Source organism: Notamacropus eugenii, chromosome 3, assembly GCF_028372415.1.
Source record: "Notamacropus eugenii isolate mMacEug1 chromosome 3, mMacEug1.pri_v2, whole genome shotgun sequence".
In the NCBI taxonomy this organism is placed as follows: domain Eukaryota; kingdom Metazoa; phylum Chordata; class Mammalia; order Diprotodontia; family Macropodidae; genus Notamacropus; species Notamacropus eugenii.
The window spans coordinates 261,446,924-261,468,616 of NC_092874.1; the positions used below are offsets into that span (position 1 = coordinate 261,446,924).

The 21,693-nt window shown below is 37.9% G+C and overlaps 1 protein-coding gene across 3 annotated transcripts in view; it reads left to right on the forward strand.

The window, feature by feature from the left end:
* The window catches only part of ACSS3 (acyl-CoA synthetase short chain family member 3), a 261,782-nt gene extending 241,701 nt beyond the window's left edge, over positions 1-20,081 (forward strand). For all 3 annotated transcript variants that reach the window (XM_072655479.1, XM_072655482.1, XM_072655481.1), the window contains 5 exons: positions 2,447-2,528; positions 3,505-3,627; positions 15,470-15,569; positions 15,671-15,846; positions 18,601-20,081. In XM_072655479.1, coding sequence (XP_072511580.1) covers positions 2,447-2,528; positions 3,505-3,627; positions 15,470-15,569; positions 15,671-15,846; positions 18,601-18,669 — 550 coding nt within the window. In that variant the 3' untranslated portion in view covers positions 18,670-20,081. The remainder of the gene's footprint in view (positions 1-2,446; positions 2,529-3,504; positions 3,628-15,469; positions 15,570-15,670; positions 15,847-18,600) is intronic.
* Positions 20,082-21,693: the final 1,612 nt, after the last annotated feature.

Consider the following 21,693-nt stretch of genomic DNA (forward strand, 5'->3'; position numbering starts at 1 on the left):
TTCTAGGAACTGTGCTGAGTTCAAGGGTTACAAAAACTAAAGTGAAAGCTGTCCCTACCCTCAAGGAGCTTCAATTCTCCTGGGTTGTATATTATGTTATTATAATGTATATAGTATATAATAAATTAGTAAAGTTTGAATTCAAGTCAAAGGGTTTCACTTGAGGACCTAGAGGGCCATATGCAGGCTGGAGGCCAAAGGTTCCCCATGCCTGGTATATACCAAGTAATGTAATGTCATTTCTAGAGGAGGAGAGTCCTAACAGCTGAGACAGGAGGAGGGGGGCAGAAGAGGCATCCTGTAGAGGTGGGTACCTGACCTTTATTTGAAGGAAGATGAGAATTCTAAAGGTTGAGGTGAGGAAGTAAGGTTTACATTCCAGAGATGAGCATTGCATTGTCCTAAGTCATGAAGAGTATAGAACAACTTAAGATGTGGCCTCTGACCTAAGAGCACTTAGTCTAAATAGGAAAAAGAAAACAGACAGATAGAATGTGGTATGTAAGTCATGCTGGAGTTAAGTACACCTAGGCCATACTCTCACACCTCTCACAACTAGCATTTCACTCAATCTTATATGTGGAAGATGGGGATCGAATTGTTGAAAAGTCTGTGACTCCATACTAACAATAAAATCACGAGAAAAGTAACATGTAAGTGGCATAGATAATGTTTTGTTGTGTTGAGTCATTTTTCAGTTGTGTCTGACTCTTCATGACTGCATTTGGGGTTTTCCTGGCAAAAATCTTGGAGTGGTTTGTCATTTCCTTCTCTAATTTATTTTACAGTTGAGGAAACCCAGGGAAACAAGGTTAAGTGACTTGCTCAGGGTCACACACAGCTACTTTGTGTCTGAGGCCAGATTAGAACTGGCTTGTTATCCAAATGTGCCACCTAGCTGCTCTTTAGATAATATTTATCTATATGAATTCCCTGGAGGAAGATTTAATGGGTAAAACATAGATTCATAGGATAATAGATTGAGAGCTAAAAGGCACCTTGGAGGCCATTCAGAACAACCCTCTTATTTTACAAATGAGGAAACTGAGACACAGAGATAAGGCACTCATCTAGGTTCACAAGCTAATAAGTATCAAAGGAAGGATTTAAATTCGTGTTTCTTCCTGATTCCAAGTCAGTGCTCTAAACACTTCTCCATGTAGACAGAAAACAAGTAGAATTTAGAGAGATAGACTCTCTGGATTAGAAATGATCTTTCATTGTTTTGGTCATAAACTACATTGGTATATTCTTGTTATATGCCATTCATTTTCTGTTTTGGTTTTTTTTTGGTCATTATGTGTCATGAGAAGTATTGTAGTTAGTGGGTAGAGGGCTAATCTTGGAGTCAGGAAAATCTGGTTTCAGTGTCAGATGGATTCTAGCTGTGCCATTGATGGAGTGAATTTCCAAGCTGGAAGTTTGCACCTGAATGACATAGAGGGAAAGAAAGGGAGTACATAAACTGTAGCAGGAACACTGTCTTCCTCAGCAACAACAGAAGGTAAGTAATGATTGAATTAAATAGGCAGAGATAAGATAGGAACACCTGATGGAAGGTCTGGTTCACCTGGTATGTTTGGTTGCAGTGAGATAAAGCAGAGATTGCTAGGGGGAAAAGGTTATTAGTTTTGTGAGAGAGATTTTCTCTTCCAAAACTTGGAGTAGCTTTGGTGACCCCTCCTCCCCCAGCCCAAAGTTGCAGAAGTACAAGAATTCATCTAAATACAAACAGTTCATTTTCTTTGTGACTTCTAAAGGGCAGTTAGGTAGTGCAGTGGATGCAGTGCTGGGACTGGAGTCAGGACGACTTACCTTCTTTAGTTCAAATCAGGTCACACACAACTCTATGATCTTATGACTTATTCCAAGAAAGTGACTATACTTTCCCTCACTAACCACCACAACAAGCCCCTTATTGTATTTTTTATACTGTCATTGTTGTTAATACACCAGTTTCCACTCAGCATAAAAATGGGCCAGATGTACATAGGTCACAGAAAGAAGAATGGTCCTTGCCTTTTAATTAAAATTCCCACCCTGCCCAGCTACCTGTGTGACCATGGAGAAGTCACTAAAAATCATCTGTACAATGAAGGGCTTGGTCTAGATGACAGCTTTAAATCTATAACCTTTTGTTCTTATGAAACCCATCTAGACCGCAGTTTCTTCATCAATAAAAAGGTGTTGGACAGGATGACTTCTAAGATTTCTTCCAGTTCTACCTCTATGATTCTGTGATCTCTGATCCTTAGTAGTTTGGGCATTTGTCATCATATCCTGGTTGGCAGATTTGGGGATTTGAAAGAAATATAAGTATTTTCCATCAAAAAGATCTGTTACCCACCTATCTCACCAACAGTATACCCTTATCTCTGTCTACCTATGTAGACTTTCATTCAATCTCACCTGCCGAATGCTAACTTCTCTGTATTTTTCTCCTAAGGTTGCCTCTTCCTCCTGGATCATTTTCAGGGCTCTGGAAAAACCAGGAAGCCTTCAAGCATTTGTATTTTGAAAAGTTTCCAGTAAGAACCTTTAAGATACTGTCTCAGATGACTGTTTCTTGTCAAATTTGTTCACACAAGAGGAAACCAGGAGTAGCTTGTCCATGAAATCTTAGAGCAGAAAGGAAATTTAAAAGGTCATGGGATGTCATTCCCTGCTCGAAGGGATGTGAATTGCTCAAATTGTTATTCAGCCTGAGTCCACATTTATCTTAATTTTAACCATTTCTGGAGTTGATGGTTCGACCATCTCCCTAGGTGGCCTGTTTTAGAGCAGAATCATCTTTCCTCATTTTCTCACAATGAGCAAGTTCTTTTGTGGATCTAATCTTATTTCTTTTTCTAGTGACTCTGCAGAGGGGAAAAAACTTTGCAGTTGGATTAGCAAAAATGAAAAACAAAAATAAAAAATCATTGCTTCATGGCCATGTTCCTACCTCTTCATACTCAGGGAAGATAGTTATCAGAGAAAAGACATTCTGTTCCTGAGACTTTAGCTGAAGCAATTCTGGCTTGGTTAATTTACTATCTGCTGGCATAAATTTTTGGGATTCTGTGCCATGATGAAGCATCAGGCTAGAACAAGAGTAGATTAAACTATGTGACACCTTTCAAATTTTAACATAGAAAAAATCTAATTTTAATTCAAGAAAAAAATCTGCCAATCAAATGCTGTGTGCTACTGATGGATATTGAAACAATGCTTTTCCATTAAGAAGAGAAATTGGGTCATAAACTTTGTAGCTCACCGTGTTAACTCAACTTGGATATATACTGAAATTTTTAATTTATTATTGGATGTTGAAGGACCAAACAGAATCTGACAGGCTTTGAAAATCAATAAAAAAAATCCAACTCAGTAGTCTCATAACACCTAAGATTAGATGTGTCCAATTCTTTTATACTTTACAATATCCTGAGTTTTAATGTTAATGTATTAACTACATGACAACAAAAAACGCATTTGTTTTCATCTTGTGGGATCTTGTGTTTGCAGGGTTATTATGACACCATGGATGCTGGTTACATGGATGAAGATGGCTATTTGTATGTGATGTCTCGAGTCGATGATGTCATCAATGTGGCAGGTCACAGGATTTCAGCGGGTGCCATTGAAGAGGTATTAAAGAATACTGGATAATGAATTCTCTTCCTAAAGATGAATGAGAATAAGGATGAAGATAGGACTAGATCTGTGGTTTCATTGACAAGGCAACTCTTGAGAGAGACAGAATTCTCTGCAGATAAATGTTGGTACCTTCTCTGCAAGTTAGAGTCTTCTGGAGTTGCTTAGAGCATTGAGAGGTTTAGTAAGTTGCCCAGGGTTACACAGACAGTATATATTAGAGGCAGGATTGGCATAGAGGTTTTCCTGGTTCCAAGACTAGCTGTTTATTGGCTACACCATGTTCTCTCTCTGAAGTAGAAGATAAAATGCATCAAAAAATATGAGTGGAATTCTATTCGGCAAAATTACGTGTACTTCATTGTCTGTGACATTTGCTAAGTCTGTGAGGGAGAGTGAGGATCCTGGCTCCGCTAGGATTGAGTTCTTTTGTATTATCTGTACATTGGATAACCCATCTGCAAAGTGGAGATAATACTGTTTACATATAGCTCTTTTGAAGAAAATATTTTGTATACTTCGAAGTATTATACATATTTTGGTCCAGTTCTGTGATTTCATTCTTAGATGATGTTCCAAATATGTCAATTCCCTGTATTCGTACAGAGGGATAACTCACATGTAACTTAGTTTCAGAGTTGCTTGGGGTCCAGGAGATTTACTCTTGATTCAGTCACCCAGGTTGTATATGTCAGAGGCAATATTTAAATCCAATTTCTTCCTGACTTCAAGGATGGTTCTTTATCCATCATATTATAATTCCTTTCATAGTTAAGTTCATGACTTATTATAATTGCTAGTATAATTATTAGGAGAGAACATGATACAGTGTATCCTCAGAAGAATCTGAGTTCAAATTTTGCCTCAGGCAGTTCTGACTTCTGTAGCCTTATGTACATAGATTTGGGGCAGCTAGGCGGTGCAGTGGATAGAGCATCAGTACAGGAGTCAGGAGGACCTGAGTTCAAATGTGAGCTCAGACACTTGACACTCATTAGCTGTGTGATCTTGGGCAAGTCACTTAACCCCAATTGCCTCCTCCTGGGTCATCTCCAGTCATCCTGATGAATATCTGGTCACTGGATTCAAATGACTCTGGAGGAGAAGTGAGGCTGGTGGCTTGCACAGCCCTCCCTCACTCAAAACAAAGTCAAGTGCAAGTCGTGTCATTATTTCTCTGATGGCATGGTCTTCTTTGGTCAACGAAGGATGAACACACACACGTAGATGCACCTCCCTGTGTTAGTGTCATTGGTTCAAAATCATCATGGGGCTGATAGGAATGAACTTGATGGCTTCTAAGGTTCTTTCCAGCTTAAAATTGATGATACAGATTATTTTCTTCTGGTCCTGATCCAGTCTAGATGGATGGTTAAACAGATGAATGGATGAATTGAATAAAAAAGGATTTGTATATTGTACTGAGCTAAGTAATGAGGATACAAATACAAAAAATAAGGAAGTCCCTAACTCTCAAGAAGCTAATATTCTCCATTTTATATTTTCATTATGAATTTTAGCAGATATACCCTAGCAAGAGAGAGCATTTACATATATAAATGGAACAGAAAAAAGGATTACATGTGAAAATGTGAAACTTTAGATTTTATGTTTTTAAAAATTAGATAATAAAATGATCTCATCCTCTAATGTAGGAGACACCATATATAGAGAAATGGTGACCAAAGAAAGGAGTTTGAGGTTAGGGAATCCCTGAGGAAAGTGCAAAAGTTATACATGGGCGTGGGACAAACTGCCATTTAAATGGGAGAAAATGTTTAATAGCACAATTAAAGCTTCAGTGAGATCAGCAAAAACAGAATTAGAAGTTCAACTAATCTCCTCCCCTAATTAAAATGATAGTCACCTCCTGTAAAGTGGGGATTTATCTTCATTTCCAGCACACTAGAGTTTATCAGCACTTCTTCTGTATACTTAGCTGTCTCAGTGAGGCAGCCAATTCTCTCATGCTCCACTGACAGGAAGGCATTTTATTAAATATTTTGGTAGATATGACCCATGTGTACTATTATTCTAGTGTCACCATTTAAACTTGGTTCTCCCTTTTGTAAAACTTGGAAATTGAAATTCACGCCTCGAGTATTTTGGTCGACTTGTTAGAAAAGAACCTCTTCATTTCTTGCCTCTTTAAGATGACTTCCTACTTCTATGTACATTTTTGATAGTCACATTTAATTTAAAATATAGCTATTTAATATGCTTAGCATTTGATAGCAATCAGAATGCTACCTTATTGGGGAGAAGGTATTGTTGTGTTCGTCCTTTGTTTTTGAAGAAGACCATGACATCAGGGAAATGATGACATGACTTGCACTTGACTTGGTTTTGAGTGAGGGAGGGCTGTGCAGATCACCAACCTCACTTTCTTCTCCTGAGTCATCAGATATTCCACAGGATGACGGGAGAGGGCCCAGGATGCACTGGGAGAGAGACATCGGCCTTTTAGGCTAAGGCCTTTTCAGGTACTCACTTAAAGTGAAGAAAAGGTATGAAAATAATAATGGCAGCTAAGTATAAGGCACAGACTACTTGAAAATATTGTAGCTACCAGTGTGTTACTGTAGGTAGAGCTGAAGTTTTGGAAGATAAAGGGGAAATAGAGAACTTGAACACCCAAATTTGCCACATTTTCCCCAAGTTTCTGATTGGAACCTAGTTAAATTACTGACATTTAACAAACAAGTATGTAGAATATATGCTCATGACTTCAGGATGTCCACTTCACCTACTTCCTTAAATTATAAACTAATTCCCTTATTTTGTTTTTGAGGCAATTGGGGTTAAGTGACTTGCCCAAGGTTACATAGCTAGGAAGTGTCTAAGGCCAAATTTGAACTCTTGTTCTCCTGACTCCAGGGCCAGTGCTCTGTCCATCTTAGCTGCTGCTAACTAATCCTTTTATTTACCCTTGAATCGTGGAGCAGTCTCTTCCACAGTTGGGAAAACTGTGGCCTCAATGCCTCTGAGTCCTCGAGGATTTGTTCTATAAAACTTGGACTCAATCAAAAAGCCACACCCAAGGACCTAGAAGGTCACATGCAGCCTCAAGCCTGCAGGTTCCCCACCCCAACATAAAGATTCCATTGAAGTCCTCCAAGAGTAACCAACAAAGCACAACCTCCTGAGGGATCCCCCACCAAAATCAGGCTTTAAGTATGGGTTATGGGATGAACTTGGAACCTATCATTTTTGAGTTATCCCAACAAAGATCAGACAGACTCATCATCAGCTCAGCCATAGGGTGATGCTTTTTAAAAATACATTTTATTGATCCCTTTTTGCGTTATGTCAAAATAATGATTTCAGCCCTTTCCTCTTGTAGCAAAGAAAAGTAATTAGGTAAAAATATCTCCTTTAGGGACTGCCTCATTGATTGAGGTGGCATATATGAAGAGATTGGCAAATGCTATGTAAATGCCAGCTACATAGTTAGCTGGCTGTGCTGGTCACAAGAGCAGTAATAACAGTAGCCCATTGCTCCACCATAGAGGACATAAAGGATAAATTATATGTCATTAGCTATCTTCCAGGACTTCTAGTAGCTCTGCAATGACCCAGAGATCAACTTGCTTTAAAAAAAAAAATCACAATTATTATTTTTTACGTTGCCTCAATTTCCCTCTCTGTCATAGTTTCTGTCTATCTATCTGTCTGTCTGTCTGTCTATCAATCTATCTATATCTATATTTCCACTTCCCAGAGAATCATCCCATATAACAAAGATTTTTTTTAAAGAAATAGAAGAGGGAAAAAAATCAACAAAACCAAATAGTATGTCAGAAATGAAAATCTGCAAATGCATGCAAATTTTCCGTACTCCTTTAGTGACCTTTTCATTAAGATGGCCATCGTCCTAGTGCATTTTGTTCTAAAAGCAAACATTTATGTAATGCTTCAGAGTTTGTGAAACCTATATATTTCTTTTTTCTTTTCCTCATGTCTTTCAAGGGGAAACATAATTTCTCACAATGTTTTAGTTGTTCATGGGCTATTCTAATGCTGCATTCCTCAGTTTCCTCCTCTGTAAAATGGGAATAACAATATTCTGTACTTCTCCAGGATGTTGTAAGGATCAAGTGAGATAAACATTGTAAAGCTCCTAGCACAGTATCTGGCACATAATAAGTGCTATATAAATGTTAGCTCTTACTGTTAGTAGTCCTAGATTCAGATTATGCTAATGGAGTGTGAGCTCTAGCTGACCATAGGATCATAGATCTAGATGTGGAAAGAAACAGGTCATTTAGTTCAATCTCCTCCTTTTTCAGATGAGGAAACAGAGGACCAAAGACACTAAGTGAATCGTCCAAGGTCACACAGCTAGTAAGCGGTAGAAGAAGTTCAGATCATGGTCCAATGACTCTTAAGGTCAGCCTTCTTTTGCAAGTTCCATATCAAGATGAAAGATTTAGGGGACAGGTGTGGGGATGGACCCTATGTCTGTCATTCAAAAACCAGCCTAATTTCAAAGAGGTTCGGTACCAGGTTGCTCAATGGATGATAGGTTCTTGAGGACTACAGCAACTCAGTAATTACTTTCCAAGTTGTAGAGGAATTGCTATCTGTCTTGATGGAGGAACTCTCCATGAAATTGTGGATCCTTGAAATATTAGAGCATACACCTTTACCTAGGACAAAATGGACAGAACTCTCCTCATGGAGGGCTTTTATTGTTTTTCCTCAAGAACCGCAGGAAATATTCAGTTTTCAGCTCAACCACTGAAGCAAATTGGGTACTTCTCTATTTGTAAGTCATGAATCAGAGAGAGGCACATGGAACCAGAACTGACCTTTGAGAAAGGATCTCTAAGTGGAGAGAGCACTGGGTCTGGAGTTATGTTGACCTATGTTCAGATCTCACCTTAGAACTCATTAGCTATGTGACCTTGGGGCAGTCACTTGACCTCTCAGCCTCAGAATCTTTCATCTGTATATTAGGAATAGTAATCATACCTACCTCACAGGATTGTTGTAAGTGTCAAATGAGATAATACTTATAAAGTAAAATCTTAACGAGCTATAGAAACCCTACGTGTTACCCTGGGTGGCCAAGTCATTTGCACCCAACTTTTCATTGCTCTGGATGGGTTCATTGGAGAAAGGATCTCAAGTCCCAGTGCTTTTGCCTTCAGTACAAAGTTTTATCTCTTTGTTCAAAAAAGCGTCCTGGATGTGGAATCAGGAGGATGTGGAACCAATATTCTTCTTAAATATTACCAGCTATGTGACCTGAGTAAGTCACTTAATCTCCCCCAGTCTGTTTCCTCAGTTGTAAAAAGAAGGAGGTTGAACTCCAATGCCCCTAAGGTTCTTTCTATCCCTAAGTCTAACACCCTATGTCATATGATGTCTTGTCTCCCTTTGAAAAAAGGAGAATTAGATTCCTTTGAGTTTCCCCCCCACCCCGTCTCTGTCTCTGTCTCTGTCTCCCTCTCCCTCTCCCTCTCCCTCTCCCTCTCCCTCTCCCTCTCCCTTTCCCTCTCTCTAGTTCTATTGGTATCCATGGAAACTTGGAACTTTGGTGTTAAAATACTATACTTAAAGCCTATAGCAGCGTTCAAAGCAATTTGCCTCTGTGAAGGTTGTTTTGACCAAAATTCCATTGCTTGTTTCCAATTAAGTGCTTTTTTCACTAGTACAGGAGCAATGGCTTCCCCAGAAAGAGTGTGTGCCTAGTGAGTATACCTGGAGATTTGATTGCCATGGACTTTAAATCATCTTACATTTGTTCAGTATTATCTTGTATAATATGAATATTAATGAAGATGGGAATTTTCTCACAATATTTCTCAGATTGCTTTCTTAATGCATATTCAAGTTTTATCTTTAATCTTGATTTTCCTCTTCTCCCTCTGATTCTTCCTCTACTACAGTTAGACTCCCTATGTTGCTATCTGTTTTAAATCAATTTCCTGGAGATTGTTAAAAAGATAAATGAATAATTCCACTGTCCCTCTTATCCCAATTAAAGTTCACAGTACAGGATGCCACTAAAAATGTTTAAAGAACGTGTTTAATTGTCTCAAGAAGTGGCAATAACTATCTATCTTCAAGGGTCTCAGCTATTTCCCAATGTGAATAAAGTTACTAAAGACAAATCTCAGGTAACACAGTTGTCCTTGAACCACAGCTACCTCATGCCTGGATGTGCTTTGTACATAGGAGGCATTTGTTAAATATTTGTTGAATCCATAAATAAGAATTTCTGATCCTTGTTTTGGGTACCCAGTCTTCTCATTGTCATAGGACTCCTCATCTCAGAAGTCAAATTATTTGTGGTTCTCTACCTCAAACCCTCATTTTTGTGTTTCCCCCAGATGTGTGTGTGTGTGTGTGTGTGTGTTTGTCCTTCGTTGCCGAAGAAGACCATGCCATCAGAGAAACTGACATGACTTGAAATTGACTTTGTTTTGAGTGAGGGAGGGCAGCGCAGGTCACCAGCCTCCCTTCTCCTCCACAGCCATCTGAATCCAGTGACGTCATATTCCATCAGGATGACTGGAGATGACTCAGATATTATTTGTTGAAGAACGAAGAAGACTTTCTTGACATTACCTTTATTGAAGCTTTCAGCCTTAGCTCCTTGTGAAACAGGCAGAAGGAAATTTTCTACCAAGGATTAAAACCCTTAAATAAATAAATGGATCTCTGATGGCGTCATAGTAGATGTGGCTTCCACAGAGATGTGACCCATCTCTGCCGGTACATCCTGCGTGGTACTCCCATAAGGTGAAAAGGATAGGTCCACCTTACATTTTAGGAATCTTCCATCGTACCTTTTCCTGGCCATTTGCAGGCCAAAGTCACTTTTACTCTAGCCTCCTCCCAAAATTCTCTCCTCTGGCCATTTTCTAACTCTAGCTCTCTTATGTATTCTTTCCCCATTAGCATGAAAATTCCTTCCTGGGGAGGGCTGTGTTACTTGCTTATATTTATTTCCCCAGCCTTTAGCACACAGTGTTTCAGTGCTTTTGCATTTTTTTATTCATTCTTTACATTTAATGGATACCAATAGAACAAAGGAGCTGACCAATACCTGTCCCTCAATTTCACCCTATAGCAACCCATTCCTCTTTGTGATCTTGTGTTTCTTTGACAAAATCCCTGTTCGAGTTCTTTGTAATTCATTGCTTATAATGTATCACACCTAGCTTGTGTCTGCCATGTACTCCTGTCTTGCCCTCTGAATGATAATTATTTCTAATTTTCTGTAGACTTCAGTGTTCCATGAGCCCTGCTGATGCAGCAACTCTAGGAAACTTGGTAATTAGAAAGATTGGCCTTTGTTTTGAGGAAAGTTTTGGATACTAGGAGCTATTTCATTGAAGTTCAGCATCTCTCTCCCACTATGTAGACTTTGACCATGACATATCCCAAGCCCACAAAATCATGGAATGGTATTGGAAGAAGAAATTTAACAAGACATTCTCTAGTCTAACCCCATCATGATGCAGAAATATCTTCTGTGGTGTCCTCAATTAATAACCATCCTGCCTCTTGAAGAGTTTCAGTAGTGAGGAACTCACTGTCTCATGAAATCAATCCACTTGTGCTATTCCTGCCCTCTGGTAACACAAAATAAATCTAATTCCTCATCTGTGTGAAAGGCCTTTAAATATTTAAAGATAGCCATCCCGAAGTCTTTGCTATTTCAGGTAAAATGTTCCCTTTTTCTCTCAACAAGTCTTCTTGAGACACCTTTTAATCTCCTTCACCCTGCTCTGACATGTTTCAGTTTGTCAGTGTTTTGCCTGATATATGATGCCCATAACTGCCTCTGATTGGAAAGGAGAGTAATTGAACTATCAGTTCCCTTTCTTTCTGGACTTTGTATGCAGGCTGTAACAACAGCCTAAAAGTTACATGAGCTTTTCTTTAAAAAGAAAATTACATTACACTGTAATCTTTCAATCAACAAATTCAACTCAGTGCATGTTTGCTATGAATCTACTACAGGGAAGGCCTGACTCCACTAGAGAAGGTCAAAAACAAAGCCTCAGCCTTTTTTACATGAATTGCTTTCTGGTTAGCCTCATCTCTCTAGCAAGTGTACATTGGCTTTTCCAAACTTTATAGATTTCCCATTTACCCTCATTAAAATTCACTTCCCATATCTTCTGAGAGATGAAATTGTCAATTGTACAAATAAAATATTTATCAGATGGTCTGCTTTTAGCATAAAAAAGATTTCCACCAGGTAATCATGTAGTGAAAGTTCTCATTACTACTATATCTTGTCTCAGTATTAGTTTTTGATCTATTATCATCATTTATTTCTTCCACTTGGCCAGGGGATCTGGTATGCCATTCTAAACTCCCCTCTCATTCTCTCTCCTTTTATCCTCACCTAAATATTTCCACTATAAATGTCTCCTGAGATTCATTAGTACCACGCAGCTATATATCTTCTTTACATAGTGCTAGTCTGTTATTTCCTCTCTCATCTATATTTCTTTGAAAAGAGATCAATATTTCCATTATTTCATTTAACTCATGTGTCCCATCTTACTAAATCTTTGCAAAATTTTTAGACATATTTGCTTCCTTACTTTAAATGCTTAAGTTCACTTTATTGCCCATACAATGTACATTGGTATATTTCAACATCTGGATTCCCCATTCCTTTTCTGATGCTCATTATCTAACAAATTACCTAGTTTCCTTAGACTTAGTTTCCTCATTTGTAAAATGAGAGATCAGGACTAGATAGATAGTCTCTTCATTTAGGATCCTACAGTCAAGGGTTAAAGTATTCTTCCTGACTCTTCTCAAAAAACAAAAGACAAAATTATTTTCTTCAACATGACATATTCACTGGCTATCTATTTTCCATATCCTTCTTTCTTATCTGAAATACAAACTTTGACTTGGAAAAACAGGCAAAAATCCCATGTCCCTAGAAATCTTCTAATTTCTGACTAGGATTTCAGAGTCCTAAATGATACTTTCTAGGCCTTTCCCATCATTATCATTCTCCTCTCCATGAATCTCCCAAATGAGTAGTGGTTGACAATTTTGACAAATCTCAATCAACTTTCCATCTCATCCATTGTACATGTGACAAGAAGACAACATGCCTTCTGATGGATTGGCCATATCTAAACATGCCCATTTCTGTACCCCTCATTAGGTGACTGTCACTCCCCACCACAGTGCATTGCTTCCAGATTTCTTTGTAGGGTCCATCAAGCCTTATAGCTCTTAATGCCAGAAACCAACCAGCTTGACACTTAACTCCCTCAGGAAGCCCAGATTATACTAGTGGAAAAGCCCTGGTTGATCCTTTGGACAAAGGTCCATACTACAGAGTTCAAAGGTTGAAGCTTTCAGGGGAAAGCTTGACTCTATATTGGCACCTCTATTTCCCTCCTGTGATAAAAATTTCCACATGCCATGCTGTTGACCTTGACTTCAATTGGCCTTTATCTCCTCAGAATATTTTGTGTCCATAGAACTTTTCATCCTCCCTTGAGGCCATCGGGATTTAGGTAGCATCATCTCATCTGTTTTGAAACAATGTGTCAGGATTAAAAAAAATCTCATCTCCCCATTTTTTGGCTCATAAAAAATTATGTTTCTCACTAAATTTTTCTCCTAAAAAATTATTTCTTCTAAAAGTGCTATAGTAAAAGTGTTGGTATATGAGGAAATATTGAAACAATTGATGATGCTTGACTTGAAAAACAGAAGACTCTGGGGGGATATGCCAGCTGTCTAAGAATATTTAAAACACAGTTGTGAAGAAGAAGGATTAGACTTATAATATTTTGACTCCAAAAAACTTGAATCAAGAGCAGTAGAAAAAAAGGGCAAAGAGACCAACTTAGTCTTGTTACCAGTAAAAATCTATCCAGAAGAAAATGCCTCATAAAGAGGTGGGATGGCCCTTTTGGAAGATGTCAAGCAGAGAAATAGGTGACTATTAGATAGATATGTTTTAGTGGCAATTCTTTTTTTTTTGTATGACTTAGACTCGGTGGTTTTGGGGGTCACTTCCACCTCTCAAATTCTGTGATTCTGCTAAAAACATGACAAGTAGAATTTTCAGTCAAGATCATCTTTGACTAGGTCTACAAGACACAAGAAAGCAAGTCTAGTCAGTTAAAAACAATCACGCTGATTAGTTGAGAAAACATCTGACTTATAGTTTGATTTTGAAAAACTGAATTAATAAGATGTTTGGGGACTTTGTGGCAATTCTCCCTACAGCTATGGTTCATCTCACCAGCTTATTTCCCCCAAGGATTGTTTCGACAGGTATAATTCAGCATGATTGCTGAAGCTGACACTGCACAATTAATTACCAATGAAAAGATATCTTTTGCCACCTAGTTTAAGAAACTTGAAGCCAAAAGGAAAGGGATGCAGCTAATCCCCGGAGCATGTACAACATGTTCATTTGGCAGGTAAATAGTGGGTCTTTGATATCTGGAAGATGAATTTTTGTCATCTGGATAGACAAAGCACTTATAACTTGGAGAATAGTCTGAAAGGAGAGTGATTCTTTGCCAGATGCATTGGCATTTGTAGAATTTGGCTCCGCACATCTCCAACAGAAGCTTATTTGTTAGATATTAGCTCATGATGAAAAAATTGTGTATCTTCCAGTCAGAAAGTCAACAATATTTGCAATGTGACTGGTACTATGGTGATGTCCCAGACAGTAAAAAAAAAAAAAAAAAAGGTACTGTCCTTGAATTCAGGATATATTCATTGATTTAGAGCCAGACTGGACATTAAAGTCCATCTAGTCTGAATTTCTTATTGGACTGATGAGAAAATTGAGGCATTCAGAGGTTAAGTAACCTGCCCAGGATCAGAGGTTATAAGCTGAGACTCGAACCTTAGATTCTAAATCCAATATTCTTTCCATTATCTCTCTGGAGGAAAAGACAATATAGATGATGCAACTAGAGTACTGAATGATGGAGTGCACAAGGTGATGCTGACTCCAAGTGCTATAGGATGTGAGAGAAGGGAAAGATCTAGTGACTTAATGTACTCCACATTGTATGTTCTGATTTATCTATGTTGTCTCCTGCATTAGAAGTGTTTACTCTTTCAGCACAAGGGTAGTCTTTGCTTTATCTTTGTATCCTTAGCATGTAGCACGATGTCAGTTTTATTTCTTTTCCACAATTAAAAAAAACAAAAAAAAAAAAGTCCTGTAACATAGAAACATAGTCAAGTAACACAAATTCCATATTGTCCATGTACAAAAATATATATTTTATTCTCTGTTCTTAGTCCACCACCTCTCTGTGGATGGAATATTTTCATCACACATCCTCTGGAATCAAGGTCTTCCCATGATTTCTTCCTACTTTTCGCTGGTGACCCTAATCATTCTGAGTGGAAAGGCTGGTGTTTTGGCCATCTTTCTCCCAGATGCACTCCATTCCCTTGGCCACCTCAGCAGTGTCTCTTTGTGCCTCACATCAAGGGCAGATTACACTGTTGGAACCTGCTCTCGAGAGTCTTTTGCTAATTGGACACTGTTTGTTTATATTTGGCACCTACTGTACATTTTCCCTGGCTTCATTATTAAGTGGCTGTAATGAAGAAAATAATCCCCTCACTTGGAAATAAGCTAAGTGATTTGTCTTAATTATTGTCAGCACTCAGTGGCTACCTTGTGGTGCCGGAACAGATGCCCTGGTGGGTAATGATGTTAGGGATTAGTAGTCATTTTCAGGGAGGTGGCAATAGGCTAATTTTTGGCTTCCTTGGTATGTTTCTTCTTTTTTTTTTTCTCCTCCTCTTGTCATAGTAAATTAGATTACTACACTGAAATTAATATCTTTCCCTCTTCCAGTCGGTCCTTTCTCATGGTATGGTAGCAGACTGTGCTGTTGTCGGCAAGGAGGATCCTTTGAAAGGTCATGTCCCATTAGCACTTTGTGTACTGAAGAAAGGTGAGAATCCACCATCCTTTCTTGACTCTGTATTGGTACCTTGTATCATGAAAGATGCCTTAAAATTGTTCAGCGCTCATAACTGGAAATCTCTCCCCCAGACATAAATGCTACAGAGGAGAAAATTTTGGAAGAAATTGTGAAGCATGTGAGACACAGCATCGGCCCAGTGGCGGCTTTCCGGCATGCCGTGTTTGTTAACCAGTTACCCAAGACACGCTCGGGCAAGATACCCAGGTCAACTCTGTCTGCTCTTGTCAATGGAAAGCCTTACAAGGTACTCGGCTGAGAATTTGTAACACTGAGTAGTAGTGCTAAGTTTGTTTTCCCTTTGATTTCACTGGTAGTAGTAAGATGTAGCATCTAAGCCATTCTCCACAGCTGAATTCCAGCCTTGAAATAGACCCCCTTAGAGGTATTTATGAGTAGCTGTGGATCCAGCCTAATGGAAGGGCTAGCCACCCTTATCTTTCTTATTCCTCAGGCTTTTAGCTGAATTGCATCTGGGGTGTAAAAGAGTAGGAAATAAATGAGATGTGATGGTAATGAATTTGAAAATGAGATATGTGTATTATGACTAATAGGCTTAAGGAAATAGAAAAGTAAAAAAAAATTGCAAATTTATGGAGCAGCTGCTGTTTATAGTTGTATTACCAAAGCAGTAAAGCACCAGGGATAGGAGAATGGATTTGGAGTCAGGAAGACTTGGGTTCCAGACTTGTTTCTAATGGTCACCAGCTGTGTGACCCTGATCAAATCACTTAACGTTGTTTGCCTCAGTTTCCTCATCTGTTAAATTAGCTGAAGAAGAAAATGGCAAACCACTCTAGTATCTCTGCCAAGAAAATCCCAAATGGAGTAGCGAAGAGTCTGACATGAAATGAGACAGCAACAGAATTGGGAATAATGGTACCTGGAGGATCTTGCCTAAACAAAGCTGTTCTGAGGTCCTAATGATATAACATAAAGAACTTGGTATGGAGCCCTATCCAAAGGTCAGCAGTGATTGACCTGATAGACATCTGCAAACTAGCATGTGAGTCCCTTGATTATACCTACGACTATAGGAAGATATTTTCCTTTCAAGGCAATGTAAGATAATTAAAATTCAAGGTCACGTTCCATTAGCATTTTGTGTACTGAGGAAAGGTGAGAAACCTGCCATCTTTCCCTGACTCCGTGTATGATTAAAGATTCCTTAAAATTGCTCTGTGCTCACAATTTGAAATTTCTACCCCAGACAAAAATGCTGCAGAGGAGAAAGTTTGGAAGAAATTGTGAAGCAAGTGAGACACAGCCTTGGCCTCGTGGCAGCTTTTAGTAATGACTATAGTGAGGGGAAACAGCCTTTTCTTTTCTTTCTTTTCTTTTTTTTTTTTTTTGGAGATCTCTTTTTATAAAATCATGGATTTAGAGCTGAAAATGATCCAAAAGATCATTTGCTCCAAACACCTAATTTTACCTAGCAATATTAGATCTTAAATTGTATGATAAAGCAGCTATCATCAAAACCACTTGGTGCTGGCTAAGAAACACCTCATTTTACTAATGAGGAAACTGAGGCCCAGAGAGGTTAAATGCAGGATCATACAACTAATACGTATCATAAGGAGGAACAAAGGATCATAGATTTAGAACTGGAAGAGACCTGAAAGATCATTTGGTACAACACTCCCATTTTATAGATGAGGACATTGAAGTTGAGAACTTGTCTAGGATCATGCAGCTAGGAAGAATCAAAGGCAAAATCTGAACCCAGGACTTCCTGACTCCAAGTCCATCCTTTTGACCACCCAATGCTTTACCACTTCTCTGATGAAACTACAAAGAGAAGCTCCTTATAAATAGGCAATTTGGACTCCCTTCTTTCTAACTATAACTCAACCTTGAGACTTTTACTCTAGTACAAATGATTTAAGTGAATAATGAAAATTGAAATTAAGAAATTTTTGAATGGATTTTTCCTCCTAAGAGTGATTAAACTATAAGAATCTTGATCTAGACTAGAGTTTCTTAAATTTGTGTGTGTGTGTGTATGTGTGTATGCATATGTCTGTGTGTGTCCTACATCCCTTTGGCAATTTGTGAAACCAGTGAATCCCTTCTTAACATAATGGTATTAAATCGATAAAATCCATATAAAGGAATACTTATAAAAGAAACTCACTATACTGAAATACAATTATACAATATTTTGAAAATAAAATCTAAAAATATTAGATATTTTTAAAATTAAAAACTTAAATAATTTTAAGATATTTTAAAGATATTCATGGATTACCCATTAAGAAATATTGAACTAGGCAGAATGTGTTTACGTGAATATGTCCATATACATATTTGTGTCTATGAGTATATCACTTTCATGTGTACTATAATATTAGGATTTATAATAAAAAAGAAAGAGATCTTGTGATTATATCTATAATTTTTAAAAAATGAAGATTGGCATTAGAAAATCTGCCCACCATTCATCCCAGTAAATATAATGTTTCCTATGTAGGCATCTGTTTACATGGATGATATGCAAAGTGCTAGATATCTGCCTCTGGAGAAGATTTTCTTTGTAAAATTTTCCAATAATTTAATTCTTTTTGTTAATATAAAAGAGGTTCAAAATAGTTCAGCATCATTTGGATCTTTCTTTTGGCAAATAACCATTTGCATTATATCAGAGAAGAGGCAGTATAGAGTTCCCCATAAGCATATCAAATGCAGGGGCAGCTTGGTGGCACAGTGGATAGAGTTCTGGGCAGGAGTCAGAAAGGCTAAGTTCGAATCTGGCCTCAGACACTTACTAGCTGTGTAACCCTGGAGAAGTTACTTAATCCTGTTTGCCTCCTTATCTGTCACATGAACTAGAGAAGGAAATGGCAAACCATGGACTCTCTCTGCCAAGGAAACTTCAAACAGGGTAAAGAAGAGTTGGCTATGACTGAAAAACTACTAAAAGACAATGATGCGTATCAAATGCAAAGGGAGCAGGGAGAACTGAGTCTAGGGCACTTACGACTCTCTGATCTCTTTCCAGATAACTCCCACAATTGAGGATCCCCGTGTCTTTGGTCATATAGAAGATGTACTGAAGCGGACTTCATGACCTTTCTCCTTGTATAAAAACTTGGCATAGCAGTGGAGAAGATATTTTACTGTGGTACTCAGAAATAGGTGGATCATTGGCAGGTCTCAGTAGTTGTGAAGCGAAGTAGTTAGGAAATAAAGGTTAATTATGTAGTTGAATGGAAGGTCTTTAATTGACCATGCCTACAGTTACTGGTTATTTGTTATACGTCTTAGTATTTTTATCCATCCTTAGGATTTTTTTAATGTTTTTTTTGTTTTCTTTTACATAATTATACTAAGTTTTAATATGAGCCCAATGAAATCAAAGATTGTCAGAGCTGCATGGGATCTCAAAGATTACCTTGCCTTACTTCCCCCTCCACCTCCTCTCATTTTACAAAGGTAACTTTGGCCCTTCTTCCTGCCTTATGTTCAAATTACAAGAAGCAAAAATTGTTGGAGTATAGTATAGGGATAGAAGTAGAGGACTTATTATACATGACAAATTAACCTTAGAAACAGTAGAGCGTTCAAGATAGTATGGGAAGGAAAAAAATGATCAGGTTAGAGCAGGGGTGGAGTTACCTACAGCCTTGAAATCAAGTATGGCCTTGTTGGTCCTTGGGTGCAGCCTTTTGATTGAGTCCAGGTTTTACAGAACAGATCCCTTCTAGGTCCTTGGGTGCAGACTTTTGACTTAATCCAGGTTTTACAGAACAAATTCTTTTATTAAGGGGATTTTTTTCTGGGAAGGTTGGATTCAGTCAAAGGGCTGCACTTGAGGATCTAGAGGGCCACATGTTCTCCACCCCTGGGTTAGAGTTTAAAGGATATGTATATATGTTTATCATTAATTAAAACTGGAAGAAACCTCAGAGATCTAATCCCCTTGCTCATTTTATTGTTGAGGAAACTGAATCCACAAAAGATAGGTGACTTGTCCAATGTCCCACAGGTAGGAGTGTCAGCAGTGGGGCTTGAGCACATGTCTTTGGACTCAAGAGTCAATGTCCTTTCCACTGTATCATGGTGCTTCCAATTATAATAAAAGTAAAATGGACCAAGTGAGGTTTTATTAGTAAGTCCATTCACACAGAATGGGTAAGATAATGTAGTTTTCTGATGAGCCGAATTTTCTGATAAATCCAATTCTGAACAAACTGGAATGCAATGAAATATAATTGCTGCTCTAGTGTGTGTAGTAAACTGGATTGTGTATAATTTCATCTAGGATGTTTCACAAGGTACGTCAGGACCTTTCAGTGCCTCTGGGTCAGGAGAATGAATTATCACCACTGTATTACAGTTCTGTAGATTTAAGTATGTATATATACACATACATACATATGTACGTATATATATCCATGTATACATGTATGTATAAAAGTAGTGGGAACTTAGACTCCTAATGCTTTGAAATTTACTATTTGAATAAACATGTCAACTATTTACCTGTCTTTTATATCTCTTAAAAGTAGCATGTACGATGCAAATGGAAAAATACGTAGTTTTAGTTTTTGAGATTCTGGAGAAAATGCAGTTACCAAGCAAGAAGCACTTGGTTAAAGTTTTCTCGGTAACTGATGCAAAGAAGAATAATATGATTTCCTAGTTTTTCTATTAATTCAGTGTGTAGAAGATTACATAGCTTACCTTGAAATTTTAAAGGAATAGAGGTTTTTTGGCCATTTCATGTGATTATTTCGATCATACGTCTTAAACAGATTTAAAAATCAATAATGTCTTTATATCTGAAAAGAAAAAGTTACCTTGTTTCTTTTTTTATGAATGTAGTTACATTGATTAAAATGGAGAATTCTATTGGAGAAACAATTTCTCCATGCGAGCACCCAGCTTCCATCCATTGAGTACAGTCACAGTGAGACAGAGAGGATGAACAAGCCAATAGTAATATAAAGATACAATGACAATGTCTCATTTAGTACTTAAAGATAGAGGGACAACTTGGCTACAGATTCTAGTGATGAACCAAATCAGAGGGACTGGAAAATGCTATATTATACTTGGAGGAGGGAGAAGAGCTCCCTTTTAAGAGAGAGATTGAAAAGGAAGTGAACACATCAGTCAGATCCCAGGTCCACTGAAGTATATGTAGTTGTCCCTTCCATATTGCAGGGCAAGAGAGAATGGGGATTAGGGGTACAGTGCCCCCTGTGATATGGAAAATCCGTGTAAATTTTTTTGTCCTTTCATTCATAACAGAGAAGTATGAACTTTTTTCTTTTATGTAGTATTCAGTAGTAAAAGATAAAATAGATCGATATTATACAATACTATACATATATTTTATGTATTTGTGTTTCTAAACTTTCTGTGTCATCTTCTGACCTTCACATGTCATCTGTGACTTCTGCATAACTCCCCCCAAATTCCCATTTTATTTCTTATGCCAACCTGCAATGTATCAAAACTGTGATGGGGGAAGTCATACCGATAGGGAAATTTTAGTCTACGGAAAGCAGTGATGGCCATGTAGGTTCTTGTTCATGCATATTTATCACCCTTTCCTCCTGCGTTTTAATTGTAGGGATCATTGAAAAAAATTTTTTAAAAAAGCTTTGAAAAGGTAATCCTATAGCATTCCTGCTTTCCATGATTTAAGGTAGCATAGCGTACAGAGCGCTGTCCTCAAAAACAAGAAACTTAAGTTCTAGTCTAGTTCAAGACTTCTCAATTCTGTTGCAGAATAGATTCAGGGAGGGAGTCTCTTCATTAGACTAGTAGTGTAAAGCTCAAATGAAAAATAAGAGGCCACTAACCCACACATAGGGCTCCCTGCAGATCACATATTGATTTAGCCACAAATTAATATTATGTTTTGTGGTATTTTTATTTTGTTAATTCCCAATTACATTTTAATCTGGTTGAGTGGGCACTTGGGAATGTTGCAAGCTGAATGGGACTTAAACAATGAAAGCATGGATCCAGTCCTTATTTCCTCTTGTGTGACATGATGAATGACTTTGCATCTTTATTTAATGCCAAAAAATAGTTTTTAAAATAACTGCTTTCCTTCTGATTTAAGGAAATTTGTATTCAC